The 15,157-nt window shown below is 49.3% G+C and overlaps 1 protein-coding gene across 1 annotated transcript; it reads right to left on the bottom strand.

Annotated features, from left to right (window-relative positions):
* Window positions 1-11,594: 11,594 nt before the first annotated feature.
* On the bottom strand, window positions 11,595-14,662 carry TLNRD1 (talin rod domain containing 1). Its single transcript, XM_029236296.1, has one exon. It carries the CDS (start codon window positions 13,340-13,342, stop codon window positions 12,254-12,256), a length of 1,089 nt encoding a protein of 362 aa, XP_029092129.1. The 5' UTR covers window positions 13,343-14,662; the 3' UTR covers window positions 11,595-12,253.
* Window positions 14,663-15,157: the final 495 nt, after the last annotated feature.

Below are 15,157 nucleotides of genomic sequence, written 5' to 3'. Positions count from 1 at the left end.
ATTGAAAACAATGACCAGGTCAGAGCACGTTGATAAGAATGTCCATAAGTAAGGCCCATTTATAAAGACAGAAGTTATGCTCAGTCCGACTCCCCACCGCCACCCCAGGAAGACGCCACCACTAAAGGGACAAAGGACATCTCTCCTAGGGGACAAGTCACCAAGTACAATCTCAATCATTTTTTTTTATCACTTTCAGTTATGAGTTGGTGGATTGTCTGGGAACCAATTATGACATCCTCCGTTTTGGCAGGAGGAGGGGGTCAGGCCCTGAAATCGATGCTCAGAGATGAGTTTGTAAGTATAAAGGGAGGGCAGAGCGATGTCAGTTGAGCAATTCAAGGGTTGCTGAGTCCAGATTTCCTTTCCAATAGTTTTGCCCCCAAAAACACCACCTCAGATTTATTCCTCTGAGCCTTGCAGGATTTGAGAGAATCAGGGATTGCTACCAAAATGCAAGTTATGTTCTAGAAGCATTCATTCTTCTTTGAGCATAGGGAGTGAGTCTTACTTTTGTATCATCGATGCCTGACCCCAGGGTAGGTTTCTGGGAGCTGCTGGCTGACATGACTCAAGCACATCCAGGCTGGCAGTGGAGAGGCGCCTGGCATATTAGAAGGACCCGCTTGATAGAAAGGGAGGCAGTCATGTGTTAGGTAGTCAGGCAGTGAGCTGAGAAGAGCTTCCCTCCAAGAAATTAAAGGCGGGGTTGTTCTGAGAAGGTCCGTGGGCCTGGCTCTGCTGCTAGGAGCTAATCTCTAAGGATCAGGATGCAGGCATCCTAGGATAGGAAATATTTGGAGTGTCTGGGGAGTGGGCAGGGCGGTGCAAAGACAGAAAGCACAGACTTCCCCGATCACAATCACGCTTTCATACTGTGAATCGTGATTCCTCCTTTGGCTGGGGGAACAGGACCCTAGATTGTGCCTGAGCCCTCTGGTAATTTTGTGTGTGCGCTTGAAGTGGGACCATTAAAATCGTTCTTCTTTTCACTTAGTCTTCTCAGCATGTTTTTCAAAGTTGACCCCACCGTCTGAGAGAAGCAGGGTCACTTGGTGACCCTCACACCATGGCTCCACACCACAGCCGCTCAGCTTGTGACAAAAGCAAGGCTTCCGGGCACACCTCAGTGTCCAGCCATGCCCGATGCTCTTATGATCCATGTCATGTCACCAGAAAGGGGACACGAGCAACTCAGTTCAGTTTTTGTGGAAACTGTCATGGCAATTCACTGTGGTCATGGTAACCCTACCTGCTTATTATGCCACTGAAACTGGAATGTCAATGCTGGAAAAGTTAGGTAGGTAGATGCAATGTCTTTGTTTTAAGCAATTCCTTTAATTTTGATATGACAGCCATCATTTTATATTTTTTAGCTAGTGTCAACAATCAAACGCAAAAAACATCAAATTTAATGTAGCTACCCAAAGGGCAGGTATAAAATAGCAATTCAACCCCAAGGCCCAAGTGCCAGTTTGCTGCTGACATTGAGGCCCTTGAGGCTTTTAGTGGCCCCCATTTCCAGGGGCCTTTGGGGCAGGGCAGCACCTCCTTTTTCCTCCCTAAGGCTTCAGCTTTTTTTTCTCCGTTCACAAGAGCCTGGGCAGGAAAGATGTAGACAGAGAAGGCTGCTGAGCGTCTGCTCACCCCAGAGCTCTACTTAAGTACACTATTATAGCCCAAACCTGATTATGGAAAGCCGTGAGTAATTTTTGTATTATAACAATTATGGGATTGAAAGCCAGAACGCGCTCCCTCAGTCAATTCTCACGCTGGCTTCAAGGGCTCCCCAGGGAATATGGTTCTAAGTCCATTTGTGGGGAAAAAAAAAAACAACAAACTCACTTCTCCAGGCGGTGCCTCATTTCCACATCCCCACTGGACCCAGCACCACCCTGAGGAGGCTTCCAAGAATCCTCACCAGGTCGGCACCCACGGCTGCCACTCACAAACCGGAGCCCAAACTTAGCTAAGGCTCTGCGGTAAGAGAGAGAAGAGTTTGGTCCAGCCAGGGCCTCTCAAGCACCCCTTTGGAATCCACCCAAATCCCTGGGGGGGTCTCCAGAAGGCCAGATATGTCTGGGCCAACCCATACAGCACTCAAGAGTACCAATCTTAGGACCCTGGAAGCAGTCTGCACTCAAGGGGTCAGTAACTGTTCAGAAGGATGGGAAAGACATTTCACAGAGAGGCCAACAAAAGCAAAAGCACAGAGCTAGGAATAAGCGTGCGTGGGATGGCCTGAGATTCCTTATGCTAGAACAGTGGCTTGAGTTGGGGGTGGTAGATGAAGGCCACAGCCTGAGTAAGGCCTGGTCCTATTCACTGTGGGAACCGTCCAGTGGCACACCGTTGGTACTCAAGAAATGTGTTGAGCTATTGGCTACTTGAAGGTGCAGTTTCGGGTGTAAATTTGCTGCACCAAAGGCATGAATGATGGGCAGGGAGATGAGGAAAAGCAGGCACAATTTGGCTGCGCGGTCCAAGCTGTAGCCAATCTCCAGTGAGATTCGTTCTGCAGCATCGTCCAGATGGAGGCCAATGAGGACCTGGACTGGGGGAAAGGAACAGAAACTGAGGGTACTAGAAGGGAGAATGTGGATGAACTCGGTAACTAACTTAAGGGGACCTAGACAAAGGGCAAGGCTAATGATACCTTTTCCTTCTGGGCTCTTCCCCTCTAAAAGCTTGATATGAGTCATGAACACTATATTTGTTCATGCAGAAATGTTTATTAGGGCCTACTATGTGTTAGGCAACTCCATTAGTCACTGGAGACAAAAAGATGACTCTCCCCCCCTGCCCCATGAGGATACAGACTGGGAATGTGGGTAAGTAAACAGAGGGTTACAAGAACTTGGTAAGTACTCATATAAAGGAAGTAAGGGGTACTACAGGGACCCATGGGAGGGACTGCCACCCAGGATAGAGTCAGGGGAGGTGGGGAGAAAAGCTGGGTGCAGGATGAGCTGTCCAAGAAGACACAGCTGTGCAAAAAGCTCAGGTGAAAAAGAAAGCATGGCAATGGGAGGGACAGTGCAGGTGCCATCACGGGTGGAATGCAGTATGCGGGGAGCTATGAGGGACCAGACTAGCTAGAAATCCCTCAATTAGGAGTTTGGCTTTGATCCTAAAGTCAATGGGGAAACCACAGAGTGTTGCAAGTGGGCAAATAACAAAGATATTTGCATTCTAGAAATCCAAGTGGAGGTTACTTGACAAACCAGAGGTCGATCTTCAAGCATTCTCTAGGACACCAGGATCAGGCAGCAGGTAGAAAGTCTGTGGCTTTATGAGGGAGCTGTGGGCATCTAGGGCCCACTGCAAAAGGCCCAGGAAGGGCTCAGACCAAAGGCTCAGGAGGAAACCCGCAAAAATTGTCATTCGTACAGTTTAAAAAAAAAATGGAGGGGAGCCTTTCAACCTCAAAAGGCAGAGGGACTCCATCCTAGAAATTCATTCATTCACTGTAGCCAAGTGGCGAAGGATGCTAGGCTCCATCAGACAGACCTTGATTTTTACCCTTATGCCACTACTTCCTAGCTTTGGGACTCTGGGCAAGTGGTTTCAGTCCAGCATCCTCACGTGTAAAATGAGAACAACTCTTCACACCTCAAAGGGTTGCTTTAAAGAGACACAACGTAAAGTTCCTAGCGTACACAGGGGCTCAAAAAATGTCGGCTGTTGCTTTTCTTTCATTGAACAAACATTTATTGAGTACGCTGGCCACCTGCTAGGGATGACAGAGATGAAAAAGTCCCGGTTCTTGCCTTGGAAGACTCCCAAGTCTATCAGCCAGCCCCCACTCCCTGCCACACACAGCTTCAGGTACCCCATCTGAGCTCTAGGTGATCCCCAAAGGTGATGCGCAGCCAGGCCCAGGACTCCTCTGCAGGTAAGCTGGTCCCAGCGGCCCCACCCAGGGCTCCTGATCCAAGGCCAGGCCAGCAGCTTGAATGAAGAGAGAAAAAGCTGTTCTGCTTCCGGTACAGCAGAGCTAGTCCAGGAATAGCCCTACATCCTGCATCAACACTACTCAAAATTAATGAGCAGAAAAAGAAAAGGATGCTTAAGCCTTGGAATAAAGCCCACTCTTGAAGGCACCTGCAATCTCTAACTGAAAACTACCCTCCAGTTTTGGTAGTTTTTGGTGAAAACTATCAGAAATAAATTCAGTGAAATTCCCACTTAAATTATATTCAGTCACCTGGCACCTGAGAGTAGGAAAGACCAGTTCTGATGCCAACATCATTCCCCTGTCGCCACGACAATATATCTAATTTGATCAACTCTAGGAACTACAAAGGTCCCAAACAGCCAAAGACCTAGACTACAGGATCCTCATTAACATTAATTATGATGCTTATCCCAGTCTCATGTAATTTGTTCTCCCTTTCTATCACTTGTACTACATTTTAAGCTCATCTCCATATTCCCAGCTCCCAGTACGGGATCAGTCTTAAGAAATGTCAGTACGGAATCGGTCTTAAGAAATGTCCAGGGAAAGGCTCCCAGTATCTTGATACCCCCCTGAGGCACCAATTAATGTCCTGTCCTCTGTGAGGAGTTTGTAAGCCATTCTCTTTTCAGCCGGAAAAAAAATGGGTCAAAACGGCGTAGGAGGAACAATCTAGGTTAGGCAATTAGGAAGTGCTTCAAAAAATCTAAATGAATTCCCAATGGACACTGCAGAATTCACTTCTCAAAGTATTAGGAGGTTAGAAGCATCTGAAGTCTCTCAGCCCTGAGATTTAACAATCCACAGACATGCACACCATATGGAATTTCATGAACATGCTTACGTGGGAAAAGATCAAAAGGCCTCTCATTTTTAATATGTATTTAAAACCTTTTCTGGGAGCATTTAAAGTGAATAACCCTCAGATGCCCAGGAAGGAATCAACCCCCGGGATACCAAAACCATTTACTGTCTCTGAAAGGGAAGATGCTCTGGTGAATCACGGCAGCACCTACATAATAATTCTCAGTCAACCAAACAATGAGTCCTCCGAAAGCCATGCTTTCTCAGGCCTGTCTTTTGCAGTCACATAGAGGTAACACAAAAGGATGGTGTCCTTGGAAAACATCTCTATTGGAAGACAAACCACAACACAAATAGCTTCTACTAAGGATGACAAAGGATGGGGCTTCTGGGTCTGTTTCTAACATTGTGTGGCTTTGAGTCATTCCTCTTAAGGTAATATAAAGAATGTGCCTAAACACTGTCCCAGATGCTGAGTCAATGTCTACTAAATCAGGAATGTTTTACCATCAGACTTGCTAAACCTGACACTATTCTAGACCCAGCTAATGAGAGGGTCACCATCAACAACTTGACCCTATGTGACAATGGTCTCACACCCTCATCTGTTATTAGTGCGGCTCTATCAGGTGTTCTGTGGTTGTCCAGGATGAAGCAAGAAGTCCTAGAGAAGTCAAGAATTGCCTGTTTCTAAAAACCATGGTGGGCAAGAAGGTGTGAGTTGAGCTCCAGAAAGAGAAGGACGAAGGAACTGGAACACTTGAGCCACCTGCAAGGATGCATGTTTCAAATTATCTCATATTTCATATCCATTCAGTTCCACTTCAGGCATGTGAGTAATCTAGGTGGAAAAACTTCTATTTTTTCCAGAATTATCAGAGCATTGTGGCTGAGCCACATTGGATTTAAAGCCATCTCCATGGGACTATGTTTGGTCTCTGGTCTCATCTATGCAATGTCCATTGCACAGACTCCACTTAAATTTAGAGAAGGTATCACGGAAATTGGTATGGAGTATATGACTCCATCAAGACAGGTGAAATAATATCACATGATCTATTTTTGTCTGTTCTATGGACAACTTTCCATAGCATTAACTGACACAAAATGCCCACACACCTTAAGAATTAAGTTCCAAGTGATAATAAAACTAGAATCATATTCATGTTTTTAGAACTATCTTTATCATGGAACTTACCAAAGAAGGAATATTTAAGTAAAACCCAGCCTCCAAGGAAACTTTTAAGGAAAAAAAATTTTTTTTTTTTTTCGGTACGCAGGCCTCTCACTGCTGTGGCCTCTCCCGTCGCGGAGCACAGGCTCCGGACACGCAGGCTCAGCGGCCATGGCTCACGGGACCAGCCGCTCCGCGGCATGTGGGATCTTCCCGGACCGGGGCACGAACCCGTGTCCCCTGCATCAGCAGGCGGACTCTCAACCACTGCGCCACCAGGGAAGCCCAGGAAAATTTTTATACCAAAATTCTATCTGAAGGACTGGAATGACTTTCCTATTCATTTTAGAACAGGAAGCTGATGGTCATCAAAAAAAGTCAAAATGGAAAGGGCATCAGTAAGCACTAAACTGACCTAGGTTTCCTACAATATCTCTCTACTGATTTCTAGAGGTCTGACATCAATCCAGGTCTCCTAGACCCGAGGCTACCAATTTGTGATTTTTCACTTGATCAGTATCTTGAGTGTCATCTAAAACTTAGGCAAATTAGAAAAAAGTCAGAAACTATTAAATATTAACACTGAGGAGACGCATTGCATTGCAATATTGTGGCAGAAGCTTTTCAGGGCAATATGCTCGTTAACCTTGCATGCATAGCATATATATTTCCCTTCCCGAAACAGGATTTTTTTTTTTAAAGCTCCCTCTCTGTGTCCCACTTCAGCATAAATCAGGATACATGTATGTTATTAGTGAATACTTAGAAAAGTTTGAAATTAGTACATGGATTCATTTTTAAACTATGCTAACACATCTAAATTAGCATTTAAACGCTTCCCGGAAGTCTGACATTGTGAAGAACTTAAGACATCCAATGTTTCCAAGAACCTGGATAGGTTTGCCACATAGAATAACAGAAGACTTAGAAGACAGGGCTATGCTCTTTATTCGGGCCATCCTTGAGGATATCACAATACAGTTGCTGTGTCAAGTTACCCGAAGGGTAAAAGCAAGATCATTAGGGGAAACAGACTTTAACATAAAGTGTTTCAGATAATACTTTTGATGATCTTATAAGTGGATAGGTCTAGTCTATGGAGCTCATCACAAGGTCTTGCACTTCATGGGAATTCATCATAAATATTTTTTACAATGGGAAAACAGAAGCACAAATGTTTAGATGACATGCACAGTGAGTAAGACCTGCCTACTTCACAAGACTGCTCTAAGGACGCAATTATGTAACATACATGAACACGCTTTATAAACGGAAAAGATCTAAATAAACATAATAAACGCCTAAGTTCCCACAGTAAAGAGTAAAGCGATGATTTGGTCACAACTACTTCACAGCACCTCCTCAAACAGTGCTTCTCAAAGTGAAGTGTGCCCAGAAATCACAGGGAGATCTTGCCAAAGCAAATTCTATCGGGTAGGTCTGGCATGGGGCCAAGATTCTGCTATCTACCAAGTTCCTAGGCGATGCCAATGCCAGCTCCCGGAACCACCCTCGTGAGTATGGAGGCTCTAAAAGACCATCCTAATTCTTGGTGCACGGTTGGCCTTACAAGACATATTTCCTGAGTATATTACAAACTTTGGTTATCCCTAAAATGAGCTTTGCTATAAGCAAATAAGCCTGTATGCTTCATTTGGATCTGAACAGAGTACTTTACAAACTCAACAGCAAAGTGCTCTTTCTTGGGTAGCCAAAGAGCTAAAGCGTTGGTTTTTAATTAGGTTGTCTGCTAGTTTCAGTTTTCTAGGACAAGAGTCAACAGCATTGCAAAAACATCGGAAGCTAAGTTGCCAGTTTACTATTATATGACTTCAGTTCATCTCAAAAAGGAGGTAAGAGAAGGAGGACACTGTACTTATAAACACACACACACACACACACACACACAAAAGAAAAACCTGCCAATTCCAAATTGGCAGGAGAGACTAAATTATCTTTTCTAACTGAAGAAAAGGGCTCAAAATATCCAGGAGAAAAAAAAAAACACCTGAGCAAACAAGCAACTTGCAGAAATGCTGCTGTCTCTTGACACAGAAGCACTCTGGTCTTACAGAGGCAGCAGGGAGTACAAAGAAACCAGCAGGCCCTGCAGGCCAGTGGTTCCGCAGACGAATCACCTGGGAGGGCTGGATGACACTCAGATTGCCCCACACCCTGTGTTTCTGATAGAAATAGGCCTGAGGTAGGGTCCAGGATTACACTGTGGATGCTACTGCCAGCCCACTGACCAAGTCTGGGGCAGCACCGAGTCTTTGCAAGGGGAGGAACCATGACCCCCTCACATCTGGACCCCAGGGCCTGGTACAGTGGCTGGCACCCAATCAACAGTTGCTGAATGAATGCCCATTATAACTTCCATTTCCAGAAACAATTTTACTACTTACTTAGCACACTCGCTGCAGGCATCTTGTACACACATTCATTTAATATAACTACACATGTGAGACGCATGACAGCCCATGACCTGAAGGGGCTTTACAGTTCAATTAAATCAATTCCAATCATAGATACAAGTAACACAATTTTCCCCTATACTATCGGAACAGTTCAATCTTTGAGCCTCTGCCACTAAGGTGGAACCAGACAACTCACCTACCCAAACGACCCTAAAGAAAAACCCTACTTCAGTAAAATAAGCCAATTCATTTCACGCATACTCATGCAAAAAAATGTATTTTTTTTTCATCAAGACAAGAATTTGCCTGGAGGGAACACAAATATCTGTGTCCACACTGGAAACCCAGAGATGGCCTCCTTCATGGCTCTTCCAGGAGTTGGAAACCTAGGCACCAAGGAGCCAGTGCACTGCCCCACAGGTTAAAGTACTACTAAGGCTTCAGAGATTTCTTCTCTAACTGCTGTTTACCAAGCAAAGCTCAGGAGGGGCTTTGGCAGGCGTTTTTCAAATCCTCTGCCTGACTGGCATGTTACCATAGTCACATTCATTCCGGAAAAAACAGGTGTTTCTGTTAAAATTAGCTGTTTCAAACTGTCAAGTATTTTAGATCCCTATGCCAGCTTTAAAAAAAAAAGTATTTGTAAAATAACCAATCAGGTGTAAGTGATGCTTCCAGAATTATAAACTCTTTAGATATTTTTTGAGAAACATGAGCCGAAATTAAAAAAACGAAAAAAAAATGGGGTGGAGATGAGGATGGGCGAGGAACATACACACATACAGACACACACACAGAGACATACATAATTTTTGCATTTCCTAAAATCAACCCAGAATGAGTAACAGGAGAAGGCCAAGCTTAAACAGCCAAGACAGAGCTGTGCTTTTTCTAGCTAAGCCTTGTGTTTGAAAGCCTTTTGTCCCATTGACTTTGGTGGACTGTCATAAATAATGGCTTTTGTTCCAAGAACACACAGCCAAGATTTCCTTCTCTTATGACCATTCAGAGGAAGCTTTTCAACATCCCTAGTCAGGATGGTGCCCATTAAGCCCGTGTAAGAAAACTTGCCCTCGGAAGTCAGAAGAGCCCAAGGATAGATGTCTTAAATTAACCCGTGTGGTTTAATTTAACAACCACCACCAAAAAAAATCAGGCCACTCTGATTTTATTCCTGGAAACAGTATCTCTGCTGCCCTTATTAAACCCAATGAAATAGGTCTGAGGTGTTCCTTTTACAAAATCAGGGCTATTTCAAAAACAAGTTTAGCCACCTGGTACACTGGGAGAAAAGTTAAAATGTCAAAGAGCTGTGTGTGCCCAGCTAAGTGAGTGATACACACAGGAACACTGTGCACTCCTCACTCTGCTTTCCTGAAGCCTGCTGAAAACACACAAGCAGAATTCACTTCAAGCCACCTGCTGGATGAAAACTCCTAAGCTTTATCTTAGAGACAGAAGGAGGAAAAGAGGCCAACGCATCACTGAACCTTTTAACTTCAGAGGACAGAGATTTTGACTGCAAGTAAAAAAAACTTTTAATATACAGAAATGTTAAAAGCAACTACCACTTAGCTAAGAGGAAGAGAAGTTTCAAAATTAATTTGGTGACTAGCTAGTTAACTGCATCCAAGTAGATAGGAAAAGTGATTTTTTTGGCTTGCACTGTCCTGAAAATTGCTTCTGCAAGGAATGAGTCCAAGAAACAACTGGCAATTCTTTTTTTCCTAATCAGATACCAAATTTGCAGATTTCTGGCTCTGACTGTATTTTACTTTGTTCCTTTCAGTTGACTCTTTGTGATCTGCATAGGCTAAAGGAACCATACAGTTATAAACTTCAGCATTACTCATGCAAACTCAATGGATAAAAATAAGTAAAAATTCTTATATGCAAGCAGGATTGTCATTGGCACACGGGTTAGGTAGGTTTCCTTCCCTCAAATACTTCCTGAACCTGACTGATCCAGACTAAAGAAGGGCAGGGGGAGAGGAATAAACATGCAAGATCATTTTCATCTTTTAAAGACTTCAGAAATTTAAATCTACCGGCACCTAAGAGAGCAAAACAACTGCTCCCTTGACCGTTCTTAAGAATGTATACACTCGACCACTTGGAAGCCTTTTTCAAACTTCAGAGCTCAACAGTTGTAGTAAACCCAACACAGGTTTAAGAGGTTCTATAGGCTGAACATGATGTTCATGTAATAAATACAACCATCCAAGTAAAAACAGTCACTACAACTTTCCTCCCCAACACATCACTGTTGAAAAACCTTTCTTTTCAGATCTGTGCGAACTGCAAAGGCTTAGGCACGACAAATCCCAAGAAAAATGCAAATGGAGGAAATTTAAAGCATGTATGAGTTTTATCCATGTGGCTCTCTCAGGATAAGCACGGCAAATACATTTGTTATTTTTTCAGTGGGAAAATGTTCAAAACTCAGCTAGGGTCAGCAAAACCATACAGCCCCTCCCCCAAAAGATTTTTTTCTTAAAATTGTCTGCAGAAGGGACCAACTACCTTAAAATAACTCCAAATTTCACTGAACAAAGCATCCTTCCATCATACAATCTACCGGGGCATTATCAGATCAAGGTCACAAAAATAAGCCTTTGCCTGCAAACATGCTGTGGGTCTAGAAAGCTCTTCTCACACTTTCCAGAATACCTCTCCCTCTATTACAACAGTCTAGAACACTCTACATTTTTGTGTTGTTTTTTTCTCCTAAAATCATGAGCAACTGGATCTTGTCTGAACACACCTGTCTTACTCTCGCTTGATGTACAGTACTTTTGCAGGTCCATACACAGATTCTCTGACCTGGGAAGGCTGGCATTCCACACAGGATTAGGAAGAGGCTTACCCTGAAAAAGACAGGCGGAATACAAATCAGACTGCAGTCAGTCTGAACCCTGTTCATTAGGACAGAAAAATCAGAGGGGACAAAGGAAGCAAAACTACTTTCCAGGAGAAACAGGAAAAAAAAAACCACTCTAGTACTATACGTAATCGAACCATAAATGTGTCCCCTGCCTCTACAAGGAGAGTGTTACACACAGTTCTCTCTTCTTGAATTCTAGGCTGCTCAAAGAAGTTAACTCTTGACGAAAAAGCAGAAAGGGCTGAAGGTTGGGAACCCACCTCATTGCTCCCAAGCAAACTTTCCAGGGCACCTTTCCATGGATGACATGCAGCCTGCAACATTACAATGATTGAAAATCAACAATACTTGCAAAAAGCCATCTGAGAAACATAACATTTTATTAATAGATGAAATAAATACTCCAGTACATGCAAGGTAAAAACTTGACATGGTGGGGGGAATCATTCTATAGTGTAAATTAAAAAATAAAACACACACTCACAGTAGCTTTTCCCCCCATTTGCAAATCACATGGCAAAGTCATACTCTTTCCACACCAAGTATACGCCTAACCCATCACGACTGCTTAAAAAAATAACAACATACAAAAAAGGTAGCTACATCCATGTCTAAGGAGAGAAAACTGAGGTAACCTTTCTCTTAATTAGGGGGGGGAAAAAAAAAAAGACCAAAAAAGAAATGAACCCATGACCTCCTTCCTGCCCAATTAATAATAAAATTTAGTGGAGGAATTCCGGAAGGGGAGCCGGGGTAGGGGGCAGGGGTAATACCGCAACCAGCAGATGACACATCTTCCATCTCCTGGTGTGGGCTGCTGGGCACCGGGGGCCCTCCGAGTGCGTGTGTAAATGGTCTGCATGGCCCTGCCTTCTGGAAGATTCCTCTCGAGCATTTAACATGGGGTGGGGGAGTTCACTTTTGATTTCTTTGGTATAAATGGAGAGGGGCAGAGAATAAGTATCTTCCTTTAGCCTGGGTGGGGGGTGGAAGAATGGGATGAGGGTGGGAGGGTGCTAATTCACAGAATTGGAATTCACTGGCGGTAAAGTCCTGGGCGAAGACCTCTCCCTTAAAGCCTGAGATAGCAGGGTGCAGCCTTCAGACACGGCGCAGGCCGAGTTCCTCAGCCTCTCCCTGTGGTCCGACATCTTGGCGCCCCCGTCGGGGTGCTGCGCCAGATCCCTGAGGCACTGGGTCAGGAGTACGCAGGCCGACACCACACTCATGGCGCCGCCGAGGATGGCGGTCTGCACCGCCTTGCCCTCGGCGCTCACGGCCGCCGCGCGACCCAGGAACTGCGGCTCGGTGGCGAAGCCCACCAGTGCGCTAACCGCCTGCACCAACGGCCCGCTGAAAAGCGCGCAGCGGCTCCGAGCCAGCTCGCTGGGCGCCGCCTTCACCTCGCGCACGCAGGCCAGCAGCGCCGACGCACTCGTGCTCATGCACTTGACGCCAAGCTTGAACTGCTCGCGCGAAAAGCGGTCCCGGGACTTGTCGCTGGCCAGGGCGCACGCGTCCGTCAGGAACTTGAGGTTGCGCGACAGGCCCTGCGACACCTCCAGCAGCAGCTGCGGGGTCAGGTCGGCGAGCGGGGTGGCGCGCAGCACTGCGCAGCCCTGCTCCACCTCGTGGCGGCAGCGTGTCACGCGGTAGCGGTCCACCAGGCCCGGCTGCGCGGGCTGCGCGCCCGGCGTGGCCACAGCCGCCAGATAGGCCGCGTGGGCGGAGCACTCGGTCAAGGACACCACCAGGTCTCCCAGCTCCACCAGGCTGTCCCCCGCTTCCCCGAAGCGGCCCATGTTGAGCTGGCTCTGCACGTCGTGGGTGAGGATGGAGAGCCCCTTGGTGCGCGCGATGATGGTGTCCCGGCATTGCTCGAAGGACTCGGCGCCGGCACAAGCGGAGGCGGGGCCCTCGAAGAGCACGGGCCGCGCCTCGCTCGACAGCAGCAGCAGGTCGGCCACCAGCTGCATCTTGCCCTTGCAGTGGTCGCAGACAGACACCAGCCTCTTCCGGGGCTGCGAGCAAGCCCCGCCGACGGCGCTCGCTGGAGCCGGAGAAGCCGCCTCGCCAGTGGGCTTCCCAGCGCTGCCGCTAGCCATCGCGCCCGGGGGGCACTGGCATGCCGCTGGGGAGCCTGCTACCACCGCCGCTGCCGATGCCGCCGCCCCCGCGGCCGTCGCGACTCAGCTGGCCAAGGCCGCGGTGCCTTCCCCGCACCATCATGCCATCCACCGCCGCGGGCAGAGGGCACTGGGCTGCGGCGGCCGGAGCCCGGGCGGCGCGGAGCGGGCCCGGGGGCCAGAGAACGCAGGAGGCTCTTCGGGGCGCGGGGAGGGGGCGCAGCGTTCGGCCTCTTGGAGGGCTTGCAGGAACCATGAACCGGGGCAGAGCAAACTCACAGACCGCGCTCCTCGTCGCCGGACTGCCAGGAAAGTCCCTTCTGCTGGGCTGCCGCCGCCGCCGCCGCCTTCCTGGGCATGGCCCGGTCCGACCGCCCGAGCGGGGGGAGGGGGGGAGGGGGGCGGGAGAGGGAAGCTGGGAGTTGTCCTTCCTTCCTTCCTTTGAAATCAAAATCCTTTCCTCGGGGAGGGGCGCGGGCGGCGTCTCAGGCGGGCTCTGCTGTCAGCCACCTCGGGCTCGGCGGCGCACGTGGGCTTCAGGCGCCCAGACACCGCCAGGCTGCACTTCCCCGCGACGGCGGCCGGGGCTGGCCCTCTGGGACGCGCGGCCACCCCGTGGGCATCTCCTGCCTCCCGCTCTCGGGAAGCGGCGCCGGCGGCGGCGGCAGGGCCGAGGGTGTGGCCGATGCTGGCGCGGCCGAGTCAGAGTCGGGCGGGAGCCTGCACTGATTGCGCTCAGCGGCCGCCCCGCTCGCGCTCTCGCCCGCCCGCCGCGCCCGGGCGTGCCGGGAGCCGCGGCGGCCCCTTCCCGCCTCGCCGGTTCACAGAGCGCGGCTCGGCGCCGAGGCGGCACGCCCTCCCGGACCGCGCGCCCCGCGGCCCGCCGCCGGCTGTCGGCGCGAGTCCATCCCCGTCGCCTCCGCCTCGCCTTGGGCCCGCAGCGGCTGAGCTCTCCCGAGACCCCGGGCCCTGCGCATCGGACGTCGCCGCGCGCGTCTCCCCGGCGGCCCGGCCAACTCAGAAGGTCCCCGCGGCGCTGCGGCAACTCGCCCGGGCCCCGGCTCCTGCCATTTTTGTCAACCTCCAACTTCCGAGCGAGCCGGGAGAAACTGAAAGGAAGGGCGGGGGCCGAAAAGCAGAGGGGAAAACACCCGCTTCCTCTCCCCGCGCGGCTTCACCTCTGAGCGCGGCCGTGGGTGCGCCACCGCCCGCTCGCCCTCCGGGGCTGCTGGAGGCTTTTCCTCTTCCCGGCCGCGCCTCGCCCCCCAGCTCGCCGCCGCCGCCTCGGCCGTAACCTCCCTGGAGCCTATAGAAATCTTTTGTGTGGCGTCACCGCCTTTCGTTTAAATCCCGCTTCCTCCTCTCGCCCTTCCTCCCGCCCCCTCCGCCGCTCCCGGATGCTTGCGCGATGCGCTGCTCCTCCCCCGGGAAGCTGGGTGGCAGCGGGGGGACGCCCCAGCCCAACGCGGACGCCGGCGGCGCCCGGCCGGTGGTCCCCGGCGGAGAGTCGGGGGGAGCGGACCGGAGGCAGGCCCGCCCGGGCTGGGGGCTCGGCGCACACTTTTGGAAGACCGGGCCACAGCCGCCAGTTGGCCATACGTAAACTCTCAGCCCAACCGGGGGGCTCCGCGCTTCCTCCCCGCCCAGGGAGCAAGTCTAAAAGGTGGCCTGTGTTCTGGACCGAAGGGAGGAGGACGCTCGATACCATCCCCTAGAGGTTTGCTGGGGTCCGGTCATCGCTTTTTGCGGGACGTCGACCGGTTTGCCAAGCTCTCCCCCGCCCTTTGTCGTGTT

The sequence above is a fragment of the Monodon monoceros genome, unplaced genomic scaffold (assembly GCF_005190385.1).
Source record: "Monodon monoceros isolate NGI ecotype Baffin Bay Population unplaced genomic scaffold, NGI_Narwhal_1 Super_Scaffold_21, whole genome shotgun sequence".
Taxonomy (NCBI): Eukaryota; Metazoa; Chordata; class Mammalia; order Artiodactyla; family Monodontidae; genus Monodon; species Monodon monoceros.
Note: the sequence above shows the minus strand (reverse complement) of the source record. Positions and strands in the feature narration are given on the sequence as shown.

Coding starts and splice junctions, on each gene's coding strand:
- TLNRD1 (XM_029236296.1), bottom strand. CDS start 13,342: ATGGCTAGCGGCAGCGCTGGGAAGCCCACTGGCGAGGCGGCTTCTCCG.